The sequence below is a fragment of the Saccoglossus kowalevskii genome, chromosome 1 (genome assembly GCF_978046115.1).
Source record: "Saccoglossus kowalevskii chromosome 1, keSacKowa6.1, whole genome shotgun sequence".
In the NCBI taxonomy this organism is placed as follows: Eukaryota; Metazoa; Hemichordata; class Enteropneusta; family Harrimaniidae; genus Saccoglossus; species Saccoglossus kowalevskii.
The window spans coordinates 25,002,505-25,016,496 of NC_140641.1; the positions used below are offsets into that span (position 1 = coordinate 25,002,505).

General features: G+C 34.8%; 2 protein-coding genes across 2 annotated transcripts in view; both read right to left on the reverse strand.

Annotated features, from left to right (window-relative positions):
• The window catches only part of LOC146750473 (uncharacterized), a 29,840-nt gene extending 16,922 nt beyond the window's left edge, over positions 1–12,918 (reverse strand). The window contains exon 1 of the mRNA XM_085506963.1: positions 12,813–12,918. The gene's annotated coding sequence lies outside the window, so the exon portion shown is untranslated. The remainder of the gene's footprint in view (positions 1–12,812) is intronic.
• LOC144360312 (uncharacterized) lies at positions 6,245–8,215 on the reverse strand. Its single transcript, XM_078013080.2, has 3 exons — positions 8,168–8,215; positions 6,770–7,076; positions 6,245–6,615 (listed from the first exon to the last, which is right to left on the reverse strand). The coding sequence occupies exons 1-3, from the start codon at positions 8,198–8,200 to the stop codon at positions 6,494–6,496; spliced, it is 462 nt and encodes a 153-aa protein (XP_077869206.2). The 5' UTR covers positions 8,201–8,215; the 3' UTR covers positions 6,245–6,493.
• Positions 12,919–13,992: the final 1,074 nt, after the last annotated feature.

The following is a 13,992-nucleotide window of genomic DNA, read 5'->3' on the forward strand; positions in this document are numbered from 1 at the left end:
GAGGAGTACGACAGGCAATCCTCTTCAACTGTATCGACACAAATACACAAAGGCTTTCAGCTTGATTTGGAGGGAGCGACGCCCCACCCCACCCCAACATTTTTGAGGGATCGCCCACTGCCCCCCCCCAATTTACAAAATTCAGAAAGTTTAACTCCGCGTGCATCTTAGGACTTGTGTGGAGATTGTAACCCTGCAAATTGAATACTCGTAGTCATTCTGCGGCCGGGCCCATTACAGGATCGCAGCAAAAAAACTAAGTAGGTGTCGATGGAGTATTTCAGATGTATAAAGCTAAAACACATGGTTTGACTAATTTCGGATGATTGTAAGAAAAACTTTTTCCTTGATATGCGTTCGGTCTTCGCGCTTTTAACCCGGTCCGATCTTTTGGAAATTATTTGTTACGTTACTGTACTGTACTGTACTGTACTGTACTGTACTGTACTGTACTGTACTATGGTTACACACAATTTCTTTACAAGTACAAGAACACAAAATAAATTATTGACAAACTACGGACGAGTTACACCGAAATTATTCCAACAACTGACAAATAATCCGCAAGCAACTTGTTAAAACTTGAGATACATATTTCTTCTAAGCTTTTTTTGTAAAAACAACTATTAAATTCAGAAAATAAATATATTGATAAGCAAATAACAGTGAACCACGTGACCACAATGTGCCGTCGGCAATATCAGCACGCATAGTTAACTTTCAGAAAACTTCATCAAATAAATTAAGTTAATAAATAGCTACCAAATGGATGTATGAAAACTCTATGAAAATAAGTTACGTGTGTTTAATTGATAGTCTCAACCAATCAAATCAAATTTAGTTTTTAGTATTTCATTATTAAATAACGAGCATGTTCAGTTTAATGAATATTTCTAATCGCACAGTTTAGCGCCATTGAGTTGAAAATCACTTGTAAAAGTTAGCTACATTAGATGTTAATATAATTGGTTATGGAAATCGAAATATTGAAATCTCCCTTTATCTAATTAAAAGAGAGACCTTCTGTGGGCATGGAAAAATTGAAAAAGAAAATGAACAGGACAAAAATCATCAAGGAAGAAAAGGGGGAAAAATCAAGGTAAAAAAAATACCAAACAGCAAAAAATCAAAAAAAAAATCAAAAAAAAAAAAAAAAAAAAAAAAAAAATCAGCGAATTCACCATCGGCAAATTATTAGCAGAAAACTAAGTGAAGAGAATATTCTTTTACAAAGTGATAACTCATATGTAAGTATCTGGTTTTACATTATGCCCACTATTCTTGTCACTACAATAATAGTTTCTTTCTGCCGTCCGAACTTAATAATATGATATTAAATTCGTAAATATGGCGATAATTGCGTGTTTGATTCGAGTTTACCCTACTATAATTGATCATACTGAAACACATCAACACAAAACTGTGCATATTTCGAAGCCTCTAAATGTTAATCGCTACGGTAAACATTCTTCCGATGCCGCTAGTTTCATTCGTCGATACCGCCAAACTTTCCGATCGATGCCGCTAAACGACAATCCACTCGAGTAAGCTGAAATCACATTTCATGCTGCTAAATATCTTGCATACAGTTAGAGGGTCTTCGACATGTGACCCGGAAAAAACTAATGGGACATAGGAGTACGGAGTCCGTAACCCATTGGTCTGACCATTTGTTCGTTGGCCCGGCTATCAAGATTCTGACAGCGTATTGATCCGACAGTCAATGCAAAACACGAACATGTGCTAGACAAAACACATTTAATTAGATCACAGAATCTGTAGATATGGAACAAGCAAACTTTAACTGCAGTTATTACTTTTGTTTGAGACTCTCAAAAACTTTATCTACCCACCGAGTTAAATAGTGGGTACACCACGTCGGGGATTGTACATTCTTTGGTAATTTGGGAATAGGTATGCGATACCTAAGAATCGCCTATTACATATGCAATATATTATATGCGATTTCACGTAAGTTAGAATATGACACTACTAGTGTTTGACAAATTAGGTGTCACATGTAAACTGACCAAATGAGAATACATATACCGTAATAATAAATATATACTTGCCGTACGAACCCTTTCGTAGTCAGTAAAAATGGTTATAAAGAAGTAACATGGGTTTGCTGACTTATGTTGGTAATTGCTCATTTGCTGTCTGGTCGTGGGCGAATAGTTTTGCACCAATCAGTTTGCATTTGAGAACGACGACACGTATAATCGGTGCTCATATAAGCCGTATATGTCAAAGATGACTGGCTTTATGTAACAAACTGATCCTCGATTCATCTTACACACACCCACTCTAGACGACTACGCTCATAGCTTCTATTATCAGCGACTTGTGAGAAGAAGTCTCATACTACCGACACAGGCACATACTTCACTGTTTTTGTGTATATTTGATGAGACCAAAACAATAATTTTTGGCCAATTTGTTTACTGAAAGCAACACGTATGGATTTTCACTTTTATTCTGAAATTGTCATTCAATTAATGTATTTTTGTTTTTCTAGGAAACTTACAAAAAACATTAAAATGACACGGAGATTTTAGCTTACAGATGCACGCGGTCACAAAACAAAAATATGTGTTACCGTTTCAGATTGACCTCCGTGCGTCTGTGCCAACCTGTACCCAAGACAAGCCTGGGATGAAAACTTTCAAACTTAACACAAACACACATACATTTTTGAGACATATGCACGTTATTTGTCCCACGATCTGATTCAAGATGGTCGAATGATTTAATGGATTCCGTTCCCTGAAATGAATGGCGGATATTGGGTTTTTAAGGATGCGGTCCCGAAGCCATATCTCTGGCACGACTTGGCCAGTCATGTTCAAATTTTATATATGTAGCGTAATCAACCACAATTAATTATGACATTTGTAAGATATTAAATTCTGAGTTGGGATGTCGAAAGTATATATATGTTTTTTTAAACGTGAGTGCGCCTCAGGTGAATGCGCAACTGACAGTGCCATTGTACGAACCCTTTGTATACATGTAGCTAGGAAGTACCCAATTTGCTATTATTATTCCGCGATATAGTAAAGAACGGAGTTGGATTTCATATTTGCGTGGATTTGTTTAAACATGGTAACTACATACATACTTTACCAATGTCTTATCTCAGGGAAACACATTAACACAGGAAGTTGTGGATTATATTTTACAACCACAGGGACTTCGATGCGCAATTGTGCAATGATCTGCATGGAGTAGCTTACTATTTTGACTGGTGAAAAGATACCTATAAAATTTCAGCATTTTAACTGCAATATTTGTTACGTGGTATTTTGTCACATTTATGGGTAACCTGAAACGATTATATCTTGAATAATCATGTATATCCTATAAATATAGCACTGTCACCGTTTATCATCTTCGCCAGCCAAAGACCATTTATTCGGCCAAAGCCTCAACACTAACCCTTGGCAGATCCCGCCACGATTTACTGTATGTCGCACGCCCTCTAGCGATTATAGGATTCACTCGGACTCATTTGCATTACCCAATCAGAACTCGTGATAGAAACGAACCATACTTGGTAAAATCATGGAGCGAGCTCGGTGGAATATAGAAATCAACGTGTTGCTAGCTTATCGCTGTGGACAAACTTACTGACCATCAAAAGAAAGCGCTTAGTGCTGTATCTGAGGGACATGATGTGTTTGTTGCAACGAAGACCGGATCAGTCGATATGTTATCTGTTTCGACAGTTTTTTCAGTTTAATAAAGCACGGTGTGTACAAGCAATTTTCAACGTTGGAATAAAAAAAATTGGAAACGTGTCAACGAATATAGACCTTCTGTTCTTGACGCCGCCATTGTTTTAATCTGTGATGTCGTTCAAATGTATGATACATCAACGCTGATTGGTGGCGCCAGCTCCTTGGCGCGCCCAATCAAATGACTCAGTTTAACTGCAGTGAAATCCAACTTTTTCTAACACGATCGCGCACGGGTTCGTTGGCCGGTTATGAATGACCGGCTTTAGCGAAACCGTGCGATTTGGACGATGCCGTTTATAAACAGTGGAAGAAAACACTGAGTAACCTGTGGTAAACAAAGTATCATTTAAATTTACCTCTAATAATTCAGTGCCTGGACCTTAAGTAATACATCTTAGAAAGGTATATGTTTATATGCCAAAGTCCAATCAATGTCAACACAAATACCAAATGAACAATTTGAATATTCTAAATTGTTGACAGAAAAATAAATCTATCCTGAAATACAACATAGACATCTTATTAACTTCCAATGAAAATGACTGTACTACACTTTCTATATTCGGACTGTCCCTGAAATTGACATCATAAACGTTTGATTTAAATTAAACGATGGCGACGTTTTCTCTTATACAGTCGGATGTCACAACAACATCAGGGAACAAATATATATATGTTGGCCATATGTGTGATATCCTCACTTGCTTCCTTTCTTCGCTTCATGCCTTGAAAATTTTGAATTTTCAACGTACACTGTCCCGGCCGACTTACTGTCCCTGCAGTTAACCGATATTAAACCGATGAACGGACACTAAACCGATTGTCTTTAGTTGTTTCTGAAAATTTGAAGTACGTTTCAGAGGTTTGCGAAGTAACACTTCAAAACATTATTTTCTAGAGAATGTTTTAAAATTATGAAATCTGTTAAGAACAATAAAACCACGACACCAAGTGTATAAACATCTACCGCACATTTCAAGTGTAAACATATGTTTTACCGCTAAGGAAAGAAGCCTAGATTGCAAATATTAGTATACGGTGTACTCGTTTTATAGTGCCAGGTAACTATCAATATGTAGTAATGGCTCTTTATCGGCAGTACTGAACCGTGACACAATACGCCCCAGTATCTGTCTTGACTAACAATACACTAGCCGATGCGTGGACAACATGTGCAATATAGAACCTATCATAGAAACACGGATACACTGCACAGTGACCTAGCCGGAAAGTATACTGCCGAGGCGTGAAACCATGACGTCATGCAAACCATGACTATCGTGGTAGCAGGCAGATATATGGGTATGGAAGATATCTGTATACCATAAGAATTGGAAAATGGTGTACTTCCGGTCAATGGGCGCCGCCATTTTGTTTGTTGTTTCACAAATTGTGAGAAGCGAACACAGGTCATTCATGACAAAACTTCGTCAGTATGTTGTTTAATGATAAGGCCGTCGTTTTCTGACAACGTTCAGAAAATATTTTTACTTTGAATATTGTTTCGGATCATTTTTATCAGCAGCTGTGGCGCCATCTTGAATTCCACTCAACTCACGAATGAACTATTTACTCGACTTCCATAGTTCACGCGCTTCGACGTTTTATTGTTACGTAAGTTCTATTTTTAGTAAACCAATAAACTACTCGACTGCACTCACTCGCCATGACATAGCCTGCTACAAATTATAGTGGTAGTGAGGATGATTTTATGCACGTTAATCGCAAAAATAATAATTACACAAGTGGCTAATTTGAAATACAGAATACCCAGAAATAGTTGTTTTCGAAAATCGGAAAAAAACAGTTTGAATTTATGGAGCGATTATAGAGATAAATACAAATACATTTTCTCGAAGACGACACGATTTCTTTCAAACAAACTCGAAAAATCAAATTTGCAAGTCAATGTACTACGGGTGTCACTGATTTTGGTTGTTAATATGAACATATGTGTTAAAATGGCATCCGTTGATGGCGGAACGTGTTAAAGTTAAGACAAATAAAACGTTCATCGATTTCATTAAATATTATTTTCATTCTTTGAAAGTCACCACCCAGTTGATTATAAACGTCTGCTTACACTCAAATGAATGGCAACAAAAATGAAAAACATCAAAACGTATTGATTCACAGATTATATGTTTTTACTGTCATCCCATTGAGATTTACTTAAATCAAACGCTATCTAACTACCCGAATAAAGCATTATAAATAACAATTAATTGAAGTGACTCAAAAATGTGTAGAGATTATCTCCGCCGGATTGCTATTCAAAAAAGTTAGTAAAAACAATCGTCTGACGCGGTGCTATGAATGATCTCAGAGTTTACGTTTAAATACTATTGGTGGATATCCATTGTTGCTATGGGCAGGCGTTGGCTTCAATTAAAATACACATACAATGATGTGATATCATTTGTGTTTTATTGTTTTGCAATAACTTTCGTGGTGTTGGTTCGGGAAACTGACCTACATAAACGGGAAACACAAGCAAAAACAGATACATGCTAGAACCAATATGCAATTGTATTTGGCAACCATAGTCTTCAGTATTCAGTATATACTATTATTTGTAATAATGATACACACGCAATGCCTTATTAATGAAAAGATAAATATTCACAAATACAAATGCATGGCATGACTCACTTTAAATAACCTAATGTATTTTAAAATGCATCACTTGAAATATGTTACATGACATTTGCTTATTCAACTCTGTAATATAACAGTATCGTAGTTTTTCTTCTTCAAAAGATGGACAATGGTTTGGTCTTTTCAGTTAAGCTCCTAAGAAGATTTTGAAAATATGATACGTGTTGTTTGTTTAGAGAGGGTTGAGGATAAATGGCACGTTTTTCTTCTCCATTTTCTGAAAAAGAGAAGACAAAGTTACAGTCAATTTAAAACAAAACAAAACAAGTATAATGTACACAGTATAATAAACATCCGGGAATTTGTTGGTTTTATAAATATATATGTTGCCAATGGGATACCAAGCAAAGATAAAATCTTGGCACACCCACCTATAAATTTGACTGTATGCTTATTGTGTTCATGCCCATCTATCGCAGCACCTGTATAGTTGTTTAAAATCCGGTAAGCCACCCTTTTGCCAAATCTACCAATTCTGAAAGAGGGACTCGCTGCTGCTGGGGATTTCCGGAGTCTTGCTAAGTGACAGTCACTGCACAGAATACAAGCTGTTTCACATCCATCCATCGCAGCTGTGGCATTAATGAGAAGACTGCACACGATAATAAAGGTTGTCAATGAAAGACGTGAATAGCCGCCTCGATGGCGCCGACATCTCATTTTCTCTCGAACAACTTTCTATCAAATAAAGAAGTTGTGACATATTTTAGAGACATTCATACAAAAGACCGTGATGGTCATGTGAATACTACCTATAATATGCACTAGGTTTGCGTTTTCACAAGTGTTTGCTAATTAGATAATTTCAGTTCAGAGTTAATACTAACATGTATTTGGTAATTAATATCTTTGACTTTCCCATGATTTCCCATAGCGTGTTTCACTTTTATTAAAGTTGTATTCTCCATATCATCAAAGTTAGTGTTTCTTAATATAATTTATCATTGTTCAGAATATTGTCGAATAGCATTATTATTAACGGCGCGAATTCTCAATATAAATGTATTACGGCTGACAATGCAACAATCGCAAACCGAACTGTATAATCCACGCAGAAAAATACACTTTTCGGGAAGACTCCCTTGAGAGATATTATTAGAGAACAAGCATTTCGTGAACAAATCCTATCATACATTTTGAGAAGAAAAAGATATCCTGCTGCGAGCTATTACATTCTATGCGCTGAACCTTTGGCGCTGCTTAATTTTTCAAATATATCCGCCACATCTATGAAAGATGAGCGGTACTAAATATCAAACTATCTTCTGACGACGATGCTAAATCAATAGCACTCGTATGCTGTATATGAATAATTTATCAAACGAAAGAAGTCTCAAATTCACAAGGCACGGGGGGGGGGCAATGAAACCTTATGCTTCTTTCACGAACAAACTCAAAACTGAGAAACTGTAGCATTCGGTAGAGTCGGTATGATCGTCTCAAGTCAATCGAACATAATAACAAACCATACAATTAGAGTATGCAGAGTTATATATTATACGAGTTTCATCCTAATTATTGCCACAGATGAAGTATATAACATAGCATAATATAGTTGTCAGTTCAAAATCTTCGGTACTTTTATTACACATGATTGTACTAATGGTAATACATTTCATTCAAATACGCAATGATATCCTGGTAATGCACACTATTGCTTTGTAGATTTAAAATAAATATTGCAATTTTCTAAACTGTACATCATACATAAAAACTTCTTATTCATATTTACAAGTTACGTACAAATTGTACAAGACTGATATACTTACTGTGAGATCTGTCCCGTCTTTGTGTGCATCCATCGCTGAACGTCCGACAGTTTGGACACTTCCAAGATTTGTCTAGGTAATATACTAACTGAAGTCATCTCATACAACAAATTCATTTCCCAAGGTGAAATGCTGCAAGACTTTCAATTCATAAATAAATTGTGTCCCGAAATGTACGAGTCCATTGTTGAAAAGATTCTATGAATATTATATTTATTTTAGAAAATCAATTATCTTCAAAAGTACATGTAATTGTTTCCAACTAAATCAGGAAACTCAAAAGTTATTGCTTTCTCAGCAAAGTAAAATAAATATTAACGCATCTTACTAGCCTCAAGAGGCACATCATTTTGGAAATTGATGTGAAAGAAATACAGTACAGTATTGATAGAAAGCTGTTGTAATCGGAAATGACGATTGTTGTTCAAAAGAAATAGATTATGTTCAATCATACACGTGGTCATTTTGAATAGTATAGTTCCATTGAAATAATTTACTAATTTAAACCAATTAGACCGTATTGTCTTTATGCTTGTTTTCTCATCATTACAATAACACAACACCTACGATTTGCAGACTCTATTTTGATTATTTGAATTACTAAATTTCACATATGGTTAATAGATTTATGTTAGTGTACAGTTAATTGGGAATTTTACAATAACTGAAATGTTAGAACTGATAATTTAACTGTATTAGCTTTTCTATGCAGTATTATCATATTGCCGCCAGTGTATTGATTAATTTGAAATTCAAAATCAATGTAAGTTTGTCTGTTAATGTCGGACTTACTCGTATAGTATATATTATATAATGTAATAGATTAGTGTATACCTCCACGTTCTCTCATTGATTTCATTAAATATTGTAATTTGTTGTTTGGTCACTAATGTTCTATTTCTTATATCTATAAATAATGTTTCACAATAATTATCAGTGTGTATACCGACTGTTGTTATTCTCACTATAACAATTAATTGTATTTAAAGTATGCATTTATGTATGCATTTATCTATATATAACTAGAAATATTCTTTAATTCAAGAAATGCAAATTATTCATACATCTCTACATGCCACAGACATACGAACAAGTCATTCTATATATGTATTTCCAATTTAGATGAGTTAATCATCTAAGTCTTATCAGTCAATGACTCTCGTGGGACACTTTGCCCAACAATATAGGTCATCTCGAAAATGTATCGACCAGACATAATCATTATTTAATGACAGAATAAATAGCGTTGACCTTGTTATACAATCGTTATGTGTTTCGTGGACCTCGTAAACGTACTTCACATATAACGAGGATTTTCTTCATTCCAATATATATATATATATAGGATATAGGATGTCGAATATAAAACCGCACAGCAGTTTTTGTTAGGCGCATTATCATCGACGTACACTGACAATGCTTACAACATAAGTAACAGTTCCAATTTCACTTTGTGCCATACACTAGACAAATGTTGAAATGTTCTTTTGATTGTCATTAATCAAATCTACAAATAAGTTGTTGCATACTTTTATATCAGTGTAACATACGATTTGTTTACTCACGTGGTATGTTTGAAATAGTAGTTTGAATAATACTTGCACACTGACTGACAGGAATGCTTAGCATTAAAGTTGATCAAGCAAAATAAACGCAAATTGAAAGTGTACAGATATTACCTTTGAAATAGTGGTTAAGATTTGTCATGAATGTGTCTGATTCACTTCAGATAAGCATATTGTAATCGAGCAAATACTCGGCTTACAAGTTCTCTTTTAACAACGCTTGTTCAAATCAAAACAATATTTGATCGAAATTAATCACTTCATTTTGAGAATGAATAATAATATCAAATTTTTTACTCGTCTGTAGACGTTGGACGGATACACTGAACAGGAATTGAGGTGTTTATAAAGATATCAGCAACAACACCACAAACGGTTTGATAGAACATTAATTGTAATATGTAATTGTAGTTCTTGGAAATTATTGAATATATTTAGACGTTTCAGATACTGTAATCTTTATCAATGGACAATCCATTGATAAAGGCGACATGGCCTTAAAGTGTTGATTATATTGAATATTGAATTATATAGAACTACAAATTTCCATATATAATATTTATCACTTCTAGCATATCTCCCATATTCATTAATGAATTGGCGTTACCAACACATCCCATTTGAATAATAAATGAAGCCACACTGACGCAGAAGTATTGGTAAATTATTCGTAAAATCGAGTCGCACTTCGTTAAATATTCAACTGAAATGACATCAAACCCCTTGACCTAGCATTATTAAACATGAATATCAACGTGCCGACTATTTGTTAAAAGCTACATGAAAACAAAATATGACAACTGTTGTCTAAGAATCGTCTGGAAATGTACACCTCAGAAATGAATCTCATAATTTAAGATACCTATTTGTACACAGCCTATACACTATGACAGGCATAGTTTGCATAGGTAGTTGCATTCATTCGATTGACACCAAGTATTATAATAAAGGCACCATTTTTCAATGTATACACTGATCAACTGAGTGTGATTCCAGTATTGAACTAGTCAATATCGCACCCGTTGTGCTTGCGTTTGCAATACTGATTGAGAATAACACAGAAAGCTTGAACAAAAGTTTGTCTAAAACTTAAGTGTATATGTAGTATGTATAGTGTATATATAGTGTACACTGTTGCAAATTAATGAAGCTGTCAGCATTGGAAACTGAATAATATATGTTATCGGTTCAGACGAATATGATATTATTTGACATATGTTACGCCTCGTTAATCTCACTTGGGGAGCAATTATAATTATTGTTTTAATTCTTAATGCTAATATAAATATCTTTACAATAAATTATATTTGATATTATTAGTTCGATGTTTGGCTATATATATGCTCCGAGCATACGTGGCAACTGATAATGAGGCGCTCACCTCTTAATGCACAAACAAGACAATCTTTCAACTGACCACGAGCAAGTGGACGAGTGTGAGAAGTGTTCAGCCAAGACGTTCTAGTATTGTGGAATACACTAAGTTGTGGGGAAACTTCATCGCGCGATTTGAATAGCCAAATTACTAGATCAGAACATGTCTCAGACTATCGAAATAGCGAAAATCAAGAACTTGTAAAAAGTACTGTGTAATTTGGAATGTGTATGTTTGTGTAATATTTTGAGTTACGCATATTTCTAGATTATCCAGGAAATGTGTTCACCGAAGACGTTGACATATAAAGTATATATATACAAGACGTCGTTTCGCTCAATCACTTCATTTTTATGCGTTGGTTATTTGGGGTGAACCATAGCGAGCTCAGGATTATTATTGTCAGTACTCCTAATGATTTATCACTTACAGAAAAAAGGGTGTTTTCTCTGGATGTAGAGTTTTCTGTACAATTGATGTATCAAAACATAGACATCAAAGTATATAACATATAGTTTGGATTGAATACCGCATAATATTAAAACAATAGCAACACATGGATACTGCAGTTGTGATGAGAAATGTTCACTATAAGTGAACGTGTACTATTCTCAGATCGACACATATCACGCATAACTACGAGAGCAATGTTGCTCGAGTTAAATAGCAAGCTTGGCCAAAATGACCAAAATATTTACTAAAACAGTTATAGTAGGTATTGTCACGTCTGACTACTTGAAAGACCAGAATTGAATTATACTAGACCCTAACACGCAACTCAGTTTCATTCATGTCTAGTCGATTTAAGCGACTCCAATAAAGTTTCAGTCAGATCGTTGGCTGTGGGTTTATCGATCACTGCATAGCCACAAATTGGATATATCTGACAATGGATATTACAGCAATGATTTTAGGTCACATTTCTGGAAATAAATTGTCAATGTTTGACAATTTCGTAGCAAAATTGATTCACAAAAATCTGAATCCATATTGAACAAGAACCCATATCTGTAGTTCATGAGAACCAACAGATCAATAGGATTATTCATAAAGAGAAAGACCATTCGATAAGTGCGTTTTTATTGCTCATTGCTTGAGTAATCAAGGCACATTCTCCTTCAGTTAATAAGTTACTTTTTGCAAGGAAGAGAATGTCTTCGCATCAGTTGGCATAGAAGAAACAAATCATAACGAAGAGTACTTTGTATAATCTGAACAAAAGCAAACGCATTCAGAAAAAGCGCAACGACTACAGTGATGGAAGCATTTCACTGTGCCCGCTTGTCTGTATTGTTTAGCGAAGTGTTCATTTTCACTCGCAGAGCACACAAGAAAAGGAAATGAAATATCTATAAAGTTTGACGACCACGTAAATATTTTACCGCTTTTACAGTCATTTATCTTTCCACGTGGATTCCCTTGGTCACACTAGTCTTTTCCTCATCATTGAAATGATTTAAACATTTTGTGCTCGACTATCCCCTATAGTATTTATATTTGCCGACAACTAGCGGGTTTGTGGTAATAGAGTTCATTTACATCCCTGAAAACCATTCATTAGTACAGAATGAAAACGTATTTGAATACTACCTTGGGGACGTGAGTCAATTGGCGCGTACTGTTGAATTAAGTGATATTATAATATATATTGAGGACACTAAGTTGAATGAAAGTTGATCAAGTCCAATTAAATGTTTTAGCTTACCCGTACTTCTTTCTTTTGTTTCTTCAAACCAGTGTGACTTGAGCTTCTTCGTTTGCAAATTGGAATAGACACACCACGACAGTTGTGAGAGATACAGCCCAAACGTTCATAATAATAACTTTCTTTCACTATTAAATATTAAACTTGCATTAAAGTGTTGAAATCAACATCCCCCGAGTATCGAATAACGGAGGGAACCAATCTTAGAATAGGGGTGTGCAGCAATATGCGTGAGCTTATGAAATGCGGAGCACAATGTATCATCTTTTTTAGATTTGTTGCTTTTCTTGAACTGAATTGTCAATGGGGTGTCTAGGTTCTAGTATTCGTGAATGGTTCATAATCTAGCGACGAAATTCAAAGCCAAAAATAAGTTATAAATTTATATTAATAATTATACAAAAGCAACAATCGTATTGTAGAAATTGTATCATTGATTATATATCTAAAATTATTTTATTTTTATATAATTCTTATGTATCGAACCTATTCAGACAATGCTCATCCTCAGGGGTAAGTAATAATTTAGTGTTTGTAGGCGTACTGTGTTTGTTGCACGATTTTACAATGAAATGAAATACGTTTTGTTAGACGTAGGCACAGATTGGTGTCTAGTGATGCCTTCGGGGAAACACATGTCGTAGGTTTATACGTCATCTGTGGAGACATCATTGGTTTTTATGACAATGTGCCATGCGCAAATCGACTGAATACAATGCATAAATAATACGATGATAATGACAATACATGTATGGCTGGGACATTCAAAAGAATATTGTAATATTGGAAAAGTATAATATTCGTGCACTTGTGACCACACTGTATATGTGGCTGTGTATAAGTCTTAACTGTACGTATTTGATGATTGTCTATAAGGGGTGTAGTTTATCCCCAATAAGAAATTTATTTTCTTATATCTATACTAGAGCCGTCCAAGAGCTTTCATATTTATTCTTGGATCACGTTTTTATGTTTAATCGGCAATATGAGAGTTAGGTATACATTTTTTTGTATTTTGATAGATAGTATTTTCTTTCTTTTCTGACTTTGAATATATATACATATATATATATATGCAGGGAATTATCGGATCAGTATGCACTAGTCGTCTGGCACGACTGAATCATCGCTGTACGTTTTATCATTTAGGAAAAAAAGGAGTTGTCGATCTATACATTTG

What these genes read in the sequence shown, in the direction of transcription:
- LOC144360312 (XM_078013080.2), bottom strand. Translation starts at nt 8,200, where the DNA reads ATGGATGCACACAAAGACGGGACAGATCTCACA. An exon ending in AAGACGGGACAGATCTCACA is followed by an intron (nt 7,077 to 8,167) that starts GTAAGTATATCA and finishes TTTATTTGATAG; the next exon opens with AAAGTTGTTCGAGAGAAAAT. An exon ending in GCATACAGTCAAATTTATAG is followed by an intron (nt 6,616 to 6,769) that starts GTGGGTGTGCCA and finishes TCTCTTTTTCAG; the next exon opens with AAAATGGAGAAGAAAAACGT.